The sequence below is a fragment of the Diorhabda sublineata genome, chromosome 6 (assembly GCF_026230105.1).
Source record: "Diorhabda sublineata isolate icDioSubl1.1 chromosome 6, icDioSubl1.1, whole genome shotgun sequence".
Taxonomy (NCBI): domain Eukaryota; kingdom Metazoa; phylum Arthropoda; class Insecta; order Coleoptera; family Chrysomelidae; genus Diorhabda; species Diorhabda sublineata.
In genome coordinates, this window is record NC_079479.1 from 15,436,926 (window position 1) to 15,452,564 (window position 15,639).

Below are 15,639 nucleotides of genomic sequence, written 5' to 3' on the forward strand. Positions count from 1 at the left end.
ACAGGATCAAGTAAAAACTATTAATTTTTTCTATGCATGGAAACCATTTGAATGCAATTTTATGAATCTTAGTAGTAATAAATATTTAAGAAATCAATTTTAAAATTTATTTATTAATTTTCAACTACATCAAGAAAATGGACTTTCTTTGATGCAGTATCCAACCTTATTTGGAACTACGAAGTGCGAGTGGAGTATTTATTTACAACTTTGCTTACAACATAATAATTTTGTGATAGAAGTCTTATTCGCTTGAGCAACATTTTTAATCACAATCAAATGTCTGTAATATTAATAAAAAATGTTCAACCAAACTCATATTATTATTGTTTATTTGGGCATAACCTTCAGCTTTCAACTTTATTGTTTTTATAAAATATCTTATGAAATATAAAACGAAAATCTTCTATAAGTCTTCATAAGACTAGGTACCTAGTAAATTAAGAATCAATTAACTTTTTACGTAAGTTTCTACTTGCGCTTAAGTAGCAATGGCACAAAATCAGTCTCAAATATTGATAAAATATTATTGTACATACATCACTTCTTATACAATACATATATAGAATAGAATTAAATTTAAATAAAATCAAAAAAATCGAGGCACTCTTAAATAATAAATGTAATAGCAAGTTTTAATAACGAGGTAAATCGTCATAAAAATTATGATAATCCTTTTCCATCGTATCTTTTAACGCCTGTAAATGCAAATATGTTTGGTAAGTACAGCCATCACTGTATAATATCAGTTCCTGGCACTCACCTATCATATTCTGATTGATGAGTTTCTCTAGAGCAGTGTGATAATAGGAGAAGTTTTTCACAATATAGTTTTACGTATCCTACTCCTCAAAACAGTACATGTCCTCCTTACAAAATGGCGGCGGGGAGATGGTGGGTTTATTATTAATTAATAAATAATTAGTAATATTTTCATAGGGCATGCGAAGTAATCTAATGGATAAGATTCATAATACCCATCTAGTGTATTTTCGATGTTGTGTGAAGTTACGCATTCTGATAATTAGGCCGTCCATATATTTCTTCGTAGGTATCTCTATTTACATTTTATTTTACTAATGTAACATTTGCTTAAATAAAAAAGAAACATTTATAAAAATCACACAAGCTGTTTCCGAGATAATTGAGGCGTTCCATACATAAAACATGAGTACTAATTTTATAAACGTTTTTTTATTTACCGTTTAGAGTTACAAATCACAAACATTTTTTTGTGTTATTCATGCTATTTCTATAAGTTGAAAACCTTATTTATTATGTAAATCTTGTGATGTACAAGAATATTCTACTACCGTATATAAGCAATAATACTAGACAACAAAAAATTATCAATTTTTCCTCGTGCATAAGATTATGTGATTCGTAATTCTTATAGAAAAAATAGATAAGAAAGGAGAGAAAAATTTGAGCCACGTCATATTTTTGTGAGAAATAAATTGTTTTGGAAAATCTCAAGTATTTATAAAACTCCAGTTTTATAATCAGCACTAAAAAAACATGTTTTCTTAGACTCTCTCTTTTATATTCAGAGTCCGGAGTGTCTCTAATCGTAAACTAACAGTAGTCTGCAAGCATTGCTGGTTCCCGTTTTCCTTGGTAGCGCTTTTCAATTGTGGCGATATCTTGATGAAAGCGCACCCAATTCTCGTTACTTAAAGCGATGCATAGTTATTTACCTGAGCGTCTGGATTTGGAGGTGGATATTGTGCCAAAGAAAAAAACTCATCCTTAGTATCTGATTCATAAGCGTGATCAAAATCGATGTGAGTTTTCTTCACTGTGATGAATTTTCTTCACAAGTACTAGCTGCTTATAATAGCTGAAGAGCCGATTTAAGGTGAAAAATAATATACAGGAGATACAATCCTGCACTCAAAATTTACGGCCTTTTTTCTCGAATTCGCGTCGTCGATTCAACGAATTTATTACTCTAGTGTTAAGCATATTCCACCCTCCAGTTAACATAATTACACTTATTTTCCTTGTATAAGAAATTTATACATGATTTTCACGATGTGTAGACATTTTTATTAATTATAACTTTATACACTGTGAAAAAATTAGCGATGTGAAGAAAAGTTTTTAGTTTGGAAAACATTTTATTTTGTTTACTTGAACCCTCTAGATATTCCAAGTAGTATTAAAGTGGTCAAAACATTTCTAGTTTGACTTCTATTGCATTTCAATAATAATTACAATTTAAGGCATTCGGTAGAAGAGGACGTTTGCCAATGCCTTGGAAGAAAGCTGATGACATTTTCGGATAGGAGATATATTATTTGAAGACAAAAATCAATACTTACACTTTGAAACTAGAACTTCTCACAGAACTCTGAGAAGATCGAAGAGAGGACTGCCTTTCGAACGTAACTTCTTTTTCTATTACTGGTGTTTGTGGTTGGGAGGGTGTTCTTGGTGGTGTAGAATCATTTACTGAGGTAGAAGTGGTTACTATAAAGACAAATAAATATTCCGTGAGAGAAAAAAATGTACATATTATAGAGTTTGAATATATGATCCTCTTATGTTTTTACCATTTTCTTGTTTTACTAATTTATTTCAATTAATTCGCATCTTGAACGACGTTATTAGTAAAACGATGTCCATTAAATTATTTCTATTTCAGAAATGTATACAGCAATAAAATGGTGAATTACGTCCAGTTCGTCTCAATTTCGGTGTCGGCCATAGGTGTAGCTCTGTGTGTGTGTAGGGATTACTTAGGTAGTAGATTATACATTAACGTTTTGCGTTTATGTTCACAGTATTATAAGATTAGTAATAAAATGGCGACATTTACACCAACGAAAAGATGTTCCAATAATTCTCCACTATTAGAGAATGAAAAACTTATTATTTTAAATGTTTGCATAAAATACGATTACCCGAAATTTACTGTACAAGAAACCGTCGACCGATATTCCCGAATGACTGGAGTTGGAAAGTCCACCGTTTTTAAATTATTTCGGAGGAGAAAGATAGCAGGCCAAGTGGGACCTCCCAAGAAAAGTACAGGCAGACCAGTAAAGTCCTTGATGAAGACACCAAAAAAGTAATCCGAAAAAAAGTTCACTCTTTCTATTTTAAAAAAGAAATACCCACCCTAGATGAGATTTTAATGGAGCTTGGCCAGGATAATAGTATTTCGTTGATAACTAAAAAACTTTTATGGACCACTTTGAGAAATATGGATTTTACCTAGGAAAAGCATAACCGTAAATCACTTTTACTGGAAACCGATGAAATTGTTTGCTGGCGACGAAAATACTTAAGAAGTATAAAGCCGTACAGAACATCAGAAGAAAATCTTTTATCTTGATGAGACGTGGATTAATAAAGGTTATACGGTACCAAAAATGTGGCAAGACAAAAATATAACCAGTGCTCGCCAAGCTTTCATGAAAGGCCTGTCAACGAGTATTGAGGTGCCTTCAGGTAAAGGAAAAAGACTAATAAACGTCCATATTGGAAGCGAAGAGGGATTTTTAAAAGGTTTGCCGGGAGATTACCACGAGGACATGGATTCGGATGTTTTTGAACACTATTTTGGTGAAATAATAAAATATCTTCCGGCTGATTCAGTAGTAGTAATTGATAATGCAAGTTATCATTCTCGACGCATAGAGAAGACTCCAAACTCGTCTTGGAGAAAACAAGAAATTATTGACTTGTTAACCATCAAAAATATTGAATTTGATAAAAAAAGAACTATTAGTTACAGTAAATTCACACAAACATCGTTTTATGAAATACGCCGTGGAAGATATAGCAGTAAAACATAGTGTAACTATGCTGCGCACACCGCCAAATCATTGCGAACTAAATCCTATAGAACTTATATGGGCGCAAGTGAAAGAATTTGTAACAAGACACAACACGACATTCAAAATGAAAGACGTTAAGCTACTGTTTGATCAAGCCATTAAGGAGGTGACACCAGATAACTGGCGGAAAGCAGTCCAGCATGTCATTAAAAAAGAGTAGAAAATGTGGAATCTTGACTACTTGATCGATTGGACCGTCGACCCGTTAATTATAACGTCAAGAGGAGATGATAAATAATGTGAATTAATCAAATACTGTAATATAATGTAATTCATATATCCCGCCTATTGTCTTAAGTACATTAAGTGCTTTGACATAATATTCAAATCTCTATCAGGATAAAAGAGCATACAGGATTTGTGAGAAATTCCGATATTTCTGCCACCTTGATACAACATTGTGTCCAAATATAACACAATCAATTTCCATGTAGGAAAAGCTATTACCCCAACTCTTTTTTACATACAAAATAATTCGAGAAGCTATGAGTCGGAAAAACATTCAGTATATTGAAACGCAAGAAACTGTAGTCTAAGATTATGATCAACTTGGAAACATAATGTTCATTCACCATATTTTATGTCATAATCACCTCATATTAAAAATATCGATTCCTTTTCGTCTGATATAATACAGGGTGTTTCAAAAAAAGGCAATCCCGTCTCTAAAATAAATAGAAAACTGAAAAATATTTGGGGTTTACTCAGTGAAAAATTTTCGTAACGCCATTTGTATTCAAGATAAAAGGTGTTGAAGAAAACACATTTTTTAAGATTTTGCCGCAAGTACTGGCAACATTGTATTGAAATTTTATAGGAATGTAAAAAGAATATACCAAAATATAGACTATAATAGAATAATATAGAATATAACAAAAATTTGGATTGAGAACTGTCTTTTCTTGTAATGTTGGACAAAAATCCACTCTAATTGGTAGATCGTCTGGCAAGAGCTCTTAGACTTGTCTGTAATGATAAGGATGTAGCTGTTGCTCTTTAAGTATCCTCCAAGTACTTGAAGAATACGTATTTGTTTGTCTTGCCGCATTCCTTATGCCAACGGTTGGATTTTGATCAACTAAATTTAAAATCATATTTTCTTTACTAAAGTTTCTTGATGCTCTTGGCCTACCAAAATTTATTTTTTAGGTCTCATATTCACAGTTTATTCATAACGTTGTTCAATGGCTCTATGTATTTTTACTTGGTAAGTTTCTTCGAGGAGACTTTTCATTGCTGTTGCGTAACAGCTGCACTAGAGTTTCTTAAACATTCGCCTAAGGTTAATAACATGTCAGTGTATTCAAAATTTGAGTACATTTTGAATAACAATATCTAATTTAACAAATAACAAGGTTTAGAAATGTAATTATCACTGACTCAACGTCATAACTATCAATGAATGACAATTTTCCAAGACAAATTCAGAGAAAATGCTATTTCCGTGTAAAATTCGAAGTTAAACATTTATGGGTACTTAGCTATTGGGGGTCTTAGTATGAAACAAACAGTTTGAGTCCCAGAACCGCAATACACGATCATCAAATTGTTGTTTGTTTCATACTAATGCCTCCAATAGCTCAGTGTCCATACTTATTTAACTTTGAAAAACAAGATTCTATACTGATTACACTGGATTTTGTGAAACGTTACAAGAAGTGAAAGCCCTCAGTTCCAATTTTTTTATGTCTATCCGTATTATCGATGGGGTCTCATTTACGTAACAAAAAATTTTCAATTCACATAATGCTTACTAATTAATAATAATAATTATTATTATTAACTTTATCAATACTTTATACTAGCATCGGTCATTTTGTTTAATAAATCTAATATCGAAAAAGTTACAATCAATACTACTTGGTACGAACCGTGTAACTAGGACCCTCTAAGAGTCAGATATGAAAACATTGGATGTATCAGCTTCCAAAACATATTCGTATAAAATTACAATACAATATCACCAGTAGTTGCGGCAAAAACGTGTATACTTTTTTACTGAGTAAGCTCCAAATATTTTTCAATTTTCTATCAAATCTGGAGACGGGAGCGCCTTTTTTAATAACACCCTTTATAAATATATTTGTGACATAGAACATTTATCTTTATTCTGGCAGAACTTAAAATCTGAAAATAGTAGTTCTCTTTATAGGTTATTAATTTAATTATTGACATTTTTGGTTTATATGATATTCTCAATAGATGTTTGGCCATGATTTCTAAACATTTGAATTGTTAAATGAGCTTATTTTGAGGAATAAAGCTGAGTTTTGGATTCAACAATTTACAGTAAAAGCTTATTTGCGCTTCTTTCTGCGTTTTCACTAGTCTCGGATTAAAAAAATGCGATCCAACTGCTATAATCACGGCTAAAGATTTCTTTAATCGCGAATCTAATCGGTACATGAGTACATTCATATTAATAGAACAATTCCAATGGATATCTATCCCAATATTATTTGTAAATGCGTATTCAAATGAACTAATAAAAAAGTAAAATATATCTTATAACAACTAGTGAGAATAGAAATGCTTGATCATTTACGCCTTAGAAAGTCGTTTGCACCCATATCACATTCATTCAATGTCAACGAATCAACAATACGATCCTTAAAAAAAGATCGTCTGTAGCTTCAACTTCACTGTCAGCAAAAATTGTTCGTGATTATAGATCAAAGACCGCAACCAAAAAAAAGATGATTCTGAGTATTCCAATGGTCCAGGAAAAGGTAAAACGTCCTTACGCACCTTTTAAAGAACTTGATGGTAGTTGTGGTGTGGTGGTGAATGTCCAGATGAAGTATTTCAAACATCGGAAGATTGGTTCAATAAATTTAATGTGAAACAATCATTGGATAGCGTTGAAATCGTTGGAGAAGTTGCATCAGTAGACACAGCTGCGGAAAAAAGATATCTCGAAAAATTTGCAAACATAGTAACTGATGAAGGATACAATCCTAAGCAAGTATTCAATGCTGACGAAACTGCACTGTTTTGGAAGAGAATGACGACCAAAAAAAAATGCGTGCCCCTAGATTTAAGGCAGCAAAGTTATACTGCTGCTATATTCTAATGCATCTGGAAATTGTGTCTTTAAACCACTACTGCTTTACGGATTGTTAAATCCTCATGTTTTAAAAAATCGAACCAAGGGCAACCTGCCAATGTTTTGGCGTGCTAATAATAAAGCGTTAGTTACAAGCACTATTTTTGTGACTGGTTCCGGAATTGTTTTGTTTCTGAAGTTGAAACTGATTTAAAAAAAGAATTTAGATTTTAAAGCATTTTTTGGACAATGCATCAGGTCATCAACTTAAAACTATACATCCAAATATAAAAGTGACATTTTTCCTCCCAATACGACGGCTTTACTTTAACCTATAGACCAAGAAATAAGCTATGCCTCTAAGTTCTATTACATTAGAGGAATCCCCAAAATCATATTGGATAATATAGAATGTGATCCTGATATGAATGTTATAAAATGTCGGAAGAAATTTGGCACAGCAAAATGCATCGTAAACATAAATGAATCATTGGGACAACTGAAAATTACAAATTTATTGCGTATGGAAAAGAACGAGAATGGGTTAGAACAGATAGAATCAAGTGACATTCAGGAGTTAATTGAATCGCAAGATGAAGAAGTGACTGAAACCGACTTGGAGGAAATGTTAAATTCATAGCCCATTGAAGAAGAGGTTTAAAAAGCATTGGAAATGTGACATTTAAATTGAAAAATCTATGAGCTTTGTGGCAAATTGATAATACCATTGCTGGATATTAGTTTGATTTGAGGGATCTTTAAAATACTGTCAAGCAATAAAAAATTACAAAATTTTTTAAACTGTTGCCTAAGTATGAATAAAATATGTAATTAATCAATAAGGTCAATTTATTTTCTTATAGATTTGTTTTCATTTTGTCAACTAGGAAAAAATCCCCTATATAAATTCCATATCTATATCTAAATCATATACCCCGAGAATAAAGACCTTTTACTATACATGAAATGTTGCTAAATTTAATCTGAACAAGCTATTCTACAGATTAATAACAAGTCTCTTTATTTCTTTCAGCTAAAGTCTATTTTAACGTCAGAAATTTCCGGTATCTTGGAAACATCTTTTCATCCACTTCGCTCCAATACCACTCCGGTCAACAACATTTCCTCTAAAACTCCCCGAGAAGCCGATCTCCACACATTTATTACCCCTACAGCCAATAATATACTTCCCACGTGTCTCAAAACCCCAAAACCTGCCAATAGGTCCAGGCGACTAGCTCCCCAGTGTGCTTAAGACCATCACTAAGTGTGTTAGTGTGAACAGTGTTCTTAATGGTAAAATTATTATTTTTATTTTCTATTTTAATCATTTTATATTTTTTTTGTTTCGGCTTTTTGTTGAGGCCTTGGAATCAACCAAGAGAAAGGGGTGATTCCTTGCATAGAGTAGGTATATTGAAACCACGAAATAGGATCACTTCTTACCAATGAACGATTAACCACCCTATCTTCACCCTTCTCTTGATATAGACTCCAAACTGGGAACTTTTTTCTCATTCAAGGTAAAATTTAGAGATGAGCAACACTGGTCTATAGGTCTAGTCTTATAGTTGGATGGCTCAAATGAGTTCCATTTTTAACTTATAATTGTAGTTTATGCATTTGGAATGTATATTTCATAATTGTAATTACAGTGCACAAAATCTCTTACTCTAAATCTATTATGTTAACATACATACATTCATATTTTTCTGCATCATTATTTTACATTAAGCAGTTAAATATCGGTATTAAGAATCAGCATCAATTGTTCCTGATACTAATATTAAAAATTATGCTGATACTAATATTCACACCAATCCTATTGTATATTTCATTTGGTAAAATGAAAATAGTTTTTAGAAATTAAGCTTTTGCGCCAACTTGTTATTTTAGCAACTAATTAAATATCTCAAGAACAATTTTATGTACATGAAATCTTATCAAAATTGACCTAATTCTATATGAGAAATTGAAAAATGTGATTGAATATAAACAATAAAACGTACATTAGATATGTTTAAGTACTTTTGGAGAATATCGTATGACTGTTAATAATTTTTAATTGTCTTTGATTTTTTTTTAAATTTCAATATTTACTCACTAGATCCAAAAATACAGATGACTCACCCTATATTAATTGCGATCTTATATGTAAATTAAATAATAATTAGTAATGCCTACTTGTTCTGAATTTCCTGGAAGATGACCGGACGGAATTATCTCGAGAAATTTCGTTTGAATCGTTTTCAGAATCAGTATCACTTTCATCACATTCATACTTATTGTGCATTAAAATCTAAAAATAATTTGAGTTAAATCGAATCTGTCCACTATTATTATTATTATTATTAGAATTTTAACAAGAAAGTTGAGCATTTACAAAGTTAATCTTACCCGAAGTTGAAGGGAAATAACAATTTTCCCAGTAGAATTAGTTAAATTAAATTCTTCTTTACTAATCTGCATGTCTGGACATCGGAAAAGGTCTTTAATGTGGTATGTTAATTGACCCAGCTTTGTCTCACTCTCCTTATCTATTATTGCCAAATTAAGTGAATCAGTTTCTGGATTAGGAACACATATTGAAAATCCTTGTTCCCACATTGGATCACAGGTATGTTTCTTTACTCTACTTTTTTGCTGATATTTGTTCACTGTCAACGTTACATAGGGTTCCGGTTTTTTAGACTTCACTCTCTGAAATTTCAGGCCATTAGAATTTCATTCAAGATATTCAAAGTAAATTTAGCATTGATACAATTCCTAGAAAAACGTTGAATATAAAAATACTACAAAAACAGAATTTATTTTCAAGTGCGTTAATTTTAAAACGTATATGTATGATAAGTATTTCTTAAAAGATACACTACAGACTTTTTGTAGATATATAAACGCAATTTTTTGTTGTTTGTCGAAGAAGTTGAACTTTGTTTAAGCTGCACGGTACATTTTTTCGGATTTCTAGTAATAGGCTAGCTACTTAACCATTTTGGAAATTATTTTAAACTATTATTTATAGTACAATATACATACTATACGGTGCTGAAATGTTGAGAGTTTAAATTTTCAAAGTCATACGAAAAACGATTTGTTCTACAACTGGTCATGTGTCACGATATAACGCAGCCAAGGCAAAGTTCATATTTTTACTTTAAATTTACAGTAAGAAATGATATATCAATGGTGTATAGTGCTAAGGTGTTCATAAAAGTTTATAAATAATTAAAAAAATAACGTTTGTTTATTTTCTTCGAAACACAAAAGTCGAGTTAGCTCTATGAAACCCAAAGAGCTTTGTAATACTGTAATACATACTGATCCCCTGAATTTGACGTCGTACATGCTTCTCTAAATTATCCCACAAATGCTTTATGGAGTTCGTATCAAGAGATCGTGTAGGCTAGTCCAAAACTGTGATTCCCATTTGTTTCAAAGTATTCGGTAACAATTTTAACGATATGTGGATGAGCACTATTCTGCATTAAAATGGGATGACAGCCTCTAGGAACACTTCCTCGATGTACCTCTGAGCAGTCAGAGCCCCATTATTTATGGAAATAACCATAACTGATCTCGTTTCAAAAGGCAGTGATTCACCCTGGTCGTCTCCAACTCTGTCTCGATAGTCTGAGTGGTATAGACCAAATAGAGACTCATGTGAATAAAACAGTTCCCCATTGCTGCAGTGTCCAATGAGAATACTGATGGGCAAATAATCATTCCTCATCGATGCCTTTCAAGAGTTGAGGCCCTGTCTCGGTTCGCCTTGGTATGTTTTCATGCTCCCTCAGTCTCCACTGTGTCTGCACTTACACGTGTATTCCGAGCCCCATCAACTTTTTTTAGAACCTCAGGAGCCGTTAAATATCGGCCTCCCAATACCGACAACGTAATAAATTGATCGACTGCCGTTGTTGCCCTTGGTCGGCCACTGCCGGCACTCCTATCATAGCTACCAGTCTCCCGGAAACGCCGGAGTGCATCTTGAATGGTAGACTTCGCTACCCCATGCGTTTCGGCAATGTACCTTAAGCTCCGACCTTCTCGGGCTATGTCAACATTTGAAAAAACCATTATTTTGGACCCAATTAAAAATAATAAAAATAATAAATTAAGATGTTTAATGTTGCAAAAAACTACTTACAGTTTAGAATAGGTCCGACAGATAAATCAACTTCAAGAAAAATAAATCAAATATGATTTTTATCTAACTGTTTACTAATCCTGAAAGGATTAGTTCAATGGACTTAGATCCTACATTCTCTGTAATAACTAGAATACCCTCAAAATAAACACATTGCTGAAAATTAGCTTTTACTAAGAAAAATACGAAGTGTCCTGTTTTTTTGCTGTTGAGGTATGAATAATATGTGTATACATATATCTTGGGTAGATTTCTGATATTTGCTCACATAGAAGTGTATTTATTTTGGAACTTTAAGCGAACATTCATGCCACTAGTTCAAAAAGTGTTTCAGAAATAGCTGACAGATCGATTTAATTACAAACAAGCAATAACTATATTTTCACTTTGTCGTTACTAGAGGTGCCACCAATCAAAGAGCGTTTCTCCCGGATATAAATTTCTAATATTTTATCTTGTAATCAAAGTTATTAAAATCACATATCCTCATATAAGTGAATACTTCACAACGTCTGTAACTGGAAAATTTGGAATCTATAATTCAAGCAAAAACATCTTGCAATAAAATATTTATCAATAATTCTTGAACGGAAGTATTCTAAAACCAGATATTTCAATTTCAGATCCAGAAAATAATTTATTACATTGTTCTGTAAGTTTGGTTACAGAAGAGACCATCAGCGCTTTTCTGAACTTCAACCAGTGATCAATGTTTTTTTTTTTAAGGAAAAGCATAGCAGAGAGGTGAGAAGATTATTTTTTAACGAATTAAAAAGCATATGAATTGAATATAAAATAATTAACAAGAGCCCAAGTTTGGTTAACTAGTAGTTTTTAAGACGTATACTTCGCAAAAATTTCCTAGATGTATTTATTCTAATATGTTTGTGGAGCCTAATGTTTTCTATTTGTTTTGACCCTAAATATTCAATAGTTTCTTGGATATTATCCATATTTGTAATTGAATTTTAATGACACAAATATGTAAGACTGACTAACAAAAAAAAATATTTTAATCTGAAAATACAATTTGATTTGCCATTACCTGAAGATCTTGTGCGGTATCTAAGTATATGGTAAGGAGTGCGGAGCTTATATCTGCTACTTTCAATAAAGCAATTTCTTTTAATGCCTAAAAAAGCACAAACAGTTTACTGAAAAAATAATGAAAACTATAATATCATACCGCCTGCAAGTCTTCCTGATTAGCAGAGAGACCTAACCAAGTAAATCTAAGATGTATTTTTCCATGTTTTGCGTTGTCTAAATTAAACCACTTGTCATTTTCTCCTTCTTTTATTGCCTGGTGAATTTCAATGATACCACTAGAAGGCAAAGTGTATCGATGAAATATATTACCGGTTAAAAGTTTTTGCCTACCCCATAATCCGTTTATTACATTTCAAAATACACTTTAAATAAATTTCTTTCATACTGTCACGTGAAGGTTTCAACGGTGTCTTACAAACAAAAAATGATAGTGTTCGTTATTTGATAACTGTATCCGAGCGCATGTTTATACTCAGTCGGTGAATGCGACAAGTTAATACTTGTAAGTACCAGATGATTTGCTTTAACTGTGAATTATTTTTTCGATGTTTATGATTATAGTTATGCCCAGTTAGCCCTGTGACACACAAGAGCGTGTGTTATTTATACTTTTTGGACTAAAAAATCTTTTTGTGAGGTTAGTATACGGAGTGTTTTCGTTCTCGTAAATTCAGACTTGTAAATTTTAGAATGGGTTAAACCAAGGAACTATCGATTGAATCTCGTGCATTAATCACAAGCCGCCGATTTAAAAATACCTGGACTTACCGTGGATTATTTGAATAAAGAAATATGCATTCCCCAGTAACTTTGGCGGTAGAAAATGTACAGGGCGGCCTCTAAAAACCACAATCGCCGAAGATAAACGTATTCTATTGATCAGTAAACGTGATCGAGGACTCACGGGTCCAGAGATAGCAGCTCAAATCAAAGAATCTAGGAATTTAAATTTGAGTACTTCTACAGTGAAATAAGATTGAGCGAAGCTGTCCTTTTTGGAATGGTGAAGAAAGCTCAAAATAAATTTGAGAGGTTGTAGTAGGCCGAGGAGGATAAAGATTGGATGCACAAAAAGTAGGAGAGTGTTTTATAGAGTGGTGAATTAAATTTGAGGTTTTTTGGTCTAACAGAAGCGTGTTTATACGCAAATCAAAGGAAGAACGAATTTTAGATCTATGTGTAATCCCGACTGTAAGACACGGCGGAGGCTCAGTGATCGTTCGTGGATGTTTTGGAGGAAGGGAGACTGGAGACCTGGTAAGAATTGAAGGGATTGTAAGGAAAGGTTATAAGAAATATTAAAGGTGAATGTAGTATGTTTTGGCCAGCGCCGAATCGACAGAAAAATAATCTTCCGGTATGTCGATCCGAAGAATTGCACGAAGCTGTGCAATGAGTATTTGAAGCAATTGGAAAGGAGAAATGTACCGGAAGTAATGATTTTGCCGTTACAACCGTTTAACCTCAACCCGATTAAGTTGTTGTGAGACAAATTGGATAGGGAATTCAGAGACAAATTGGATAGGGAATTCAGAGACAAATTGGATAGGGAATTCAGAGCAGTGTCCTACTTCTCCTTCACGTTTTTGGAATATTTTAAAAAACGAATGGAATCAAATAGATGACGATTATTTATCGAAATTGTTTGAGAGAATACCAAAATTGTATACCGAAATAGTAAATGCAAAAGGGGGTTCAATACAAAATATTAATATTAAAATCGATCGTATTATTTTTATATGTTGTGTAACAAGCAAACTATAAGGTAAGCAGAAATTTTGACCGGTTGTGTATATCTAAGTTACTAAAAAGTGATATTACAGCTAAACCTAAGAGGACATAACTGTGGGGTAAATCCTGTCTTAACGTTTTTTTTAATTATAAGGAGTCTTAATATACTCATTATTATAGTTATGAGATTTTGTCAAAATTTCAGTTTAAATTGTCTAACTGTAGGGTTAGGAAATTATAAATTATGTACAGTAATATCTTATATATATAATACTTTGATATATACCTTCCCATAAAATCATCTTCGTTTAAATCGTCTTGATCAAACATTTTAAAATGTAGATGTTGTCCTACTGGATCCAAAATTACAAACTAAAATCATAAAAAATTAACATTATAAAAAAATTCATTTTTAATCACGTACTTCACACCAGTAGTCCCATTTTGGGTTCAAGTCCCTTTTTATGACAGGAGTTTTTCGTTCTTGAGCGCCAACCGTTAATACAACATAAGGATCCGATTTTCCGGTAACATCTTTTCTTTCCAGATCTTTAGCTTCAAATACATGCACTCTCAAAACACCCTGAAATACAAAGACAAGATAGACAATATATCAGGTTAATATAAACCGATTTATGTACGCTATAATCCTTGCAAAATTCACAATATGTTGCACTGTAATGAACCTCTCCAATTTAGGTATACTAACAAATATACTAGCAGAAAAATATGGAAACTAGAAAATTCAAAAAATATAATTTGAGATAACTAACAGCTTAGGTATTAAAATTATAATTTTCTTAAAATCTCAAAACTAGTAAATTAGATTCCTATACGAATATATGCAAGCGAAGCATACTTTTTTTGAAAAGTTGAAAATATCAATAATTCTTACCGCTGGTTCTAATGATTTCAATTCAGCAGCCTCAACAGACTTAGAAAACCTTTTTGTTACTTTATTTGGGAATACCAATTTTTTTGTTATTCTTTCCTCAATCTTTTGTCGAATGAAGTAGCTAAAATATCGCACAGAATTATTTTTAATAACTGTGCTAAATAATAACATACAACAATACAAAATTTTAAGTAGCTGTATACATTACTCTATACAATATGGATCAAAAGTTTTTGCCCACCGCTTAATCCAATCAAATTTAAAAACATTTTAACAAATTTCTCTTTTATATTGTCGAGCAAAGGTAGAAACTTAGAAACCAAAAATAATAGTGTGTTCTCCAGTAATAAGCCAGCTTGGCTAGCAGTGATTTTGGCTTTTGTAACTTATTCACCTAGTATACCGATATCAAAAAATTTTTTCTAAATACAAACAATGAAAAAAGGAAAATTTCTTTTTAAATTAACAATTTGAAAAGGGCAACCTTTGGTCTATTAGTCATAATGATTATTTCTACTGAGTTGACAGAAATTTTGATTCGATTCATATGAATATTGTTGCTGACGTATTAATCACGTGATGGAAGACCTCAATCGTTTATACTTTAATTCCTTTATCAATACTGCTCATTTTCTCAAGACGGGATTTTCGGCGTTGAGCTAATAGAAATTGGTTGTTAGCTTCAATTTCAATAATTTGTAAAGTGTGATCCGACACTTTTAAATTGGTTTTATTTTCACATAAGATGCCACAGCAATAACGAACTGATCGGATAGCTAAACATTCCTGGTCTTAGAAGAACTTCTTAAGATGCTCAGAATCAACATTAAACTGTTGATAGGTCTCCTGACAGGTGATTGCCCCGTCAAATACTATCTTACACATAGAAGCTATTTTATCAAAAGGCTTGAGTGCCTCGAAGGAG

At 32.2% G+C, this 15,639-nt stretch overlaps 1 protein-coding gene across 5 annotated transcripts in view; it reads right to left on the reverse strand.

Annotated features, from left to right (window-relative positions):
* LOC130444920 (extended synaptotagmin-2-like) overlaps positions 1-15,639 on the reverse strand; it is a 115,369-nt gene that overhangs the window by 16,493 nt on the left and 83,237 nt on the right. For all 5 annotated transcript variants that reach the window (XM_056780288.1, XM_056780287.1, XM_056780290.1 and 2 more), the window contains 8 exons: positions 14,715-14,835; positions 14,244-14,402; positions 14,106-14,191; positions 12,225-12,363; positions 12,084-12,170; positions 9,289-9,591; positions 9,076-9,190; positions 2,325-2,472 (listed from right to left, as the gene is read on the reverse strand). In XM_056780288.1, the coding sequence (XP_056636266.1) occupies positions 2,325-2,472; positions 9,076-9,190; positions 9,289-9,591; positions 12,084-12,170; positions 12,225-12,363; positions 14,106-14,191; positions 14,244-14,402; positions 14,715-14,835 (1,158 nt within the window). The remainder of the gene's footprint in view (positions 1-2,324; positions 2,473-9,075; positions 9,191-9,288; positions 9,592-12,083; positions 12,171-12,224; positions 12,364-14,105; positions 14,192-14,243; positions 14,403-14,714; positions 14,836-15,639) is intronic.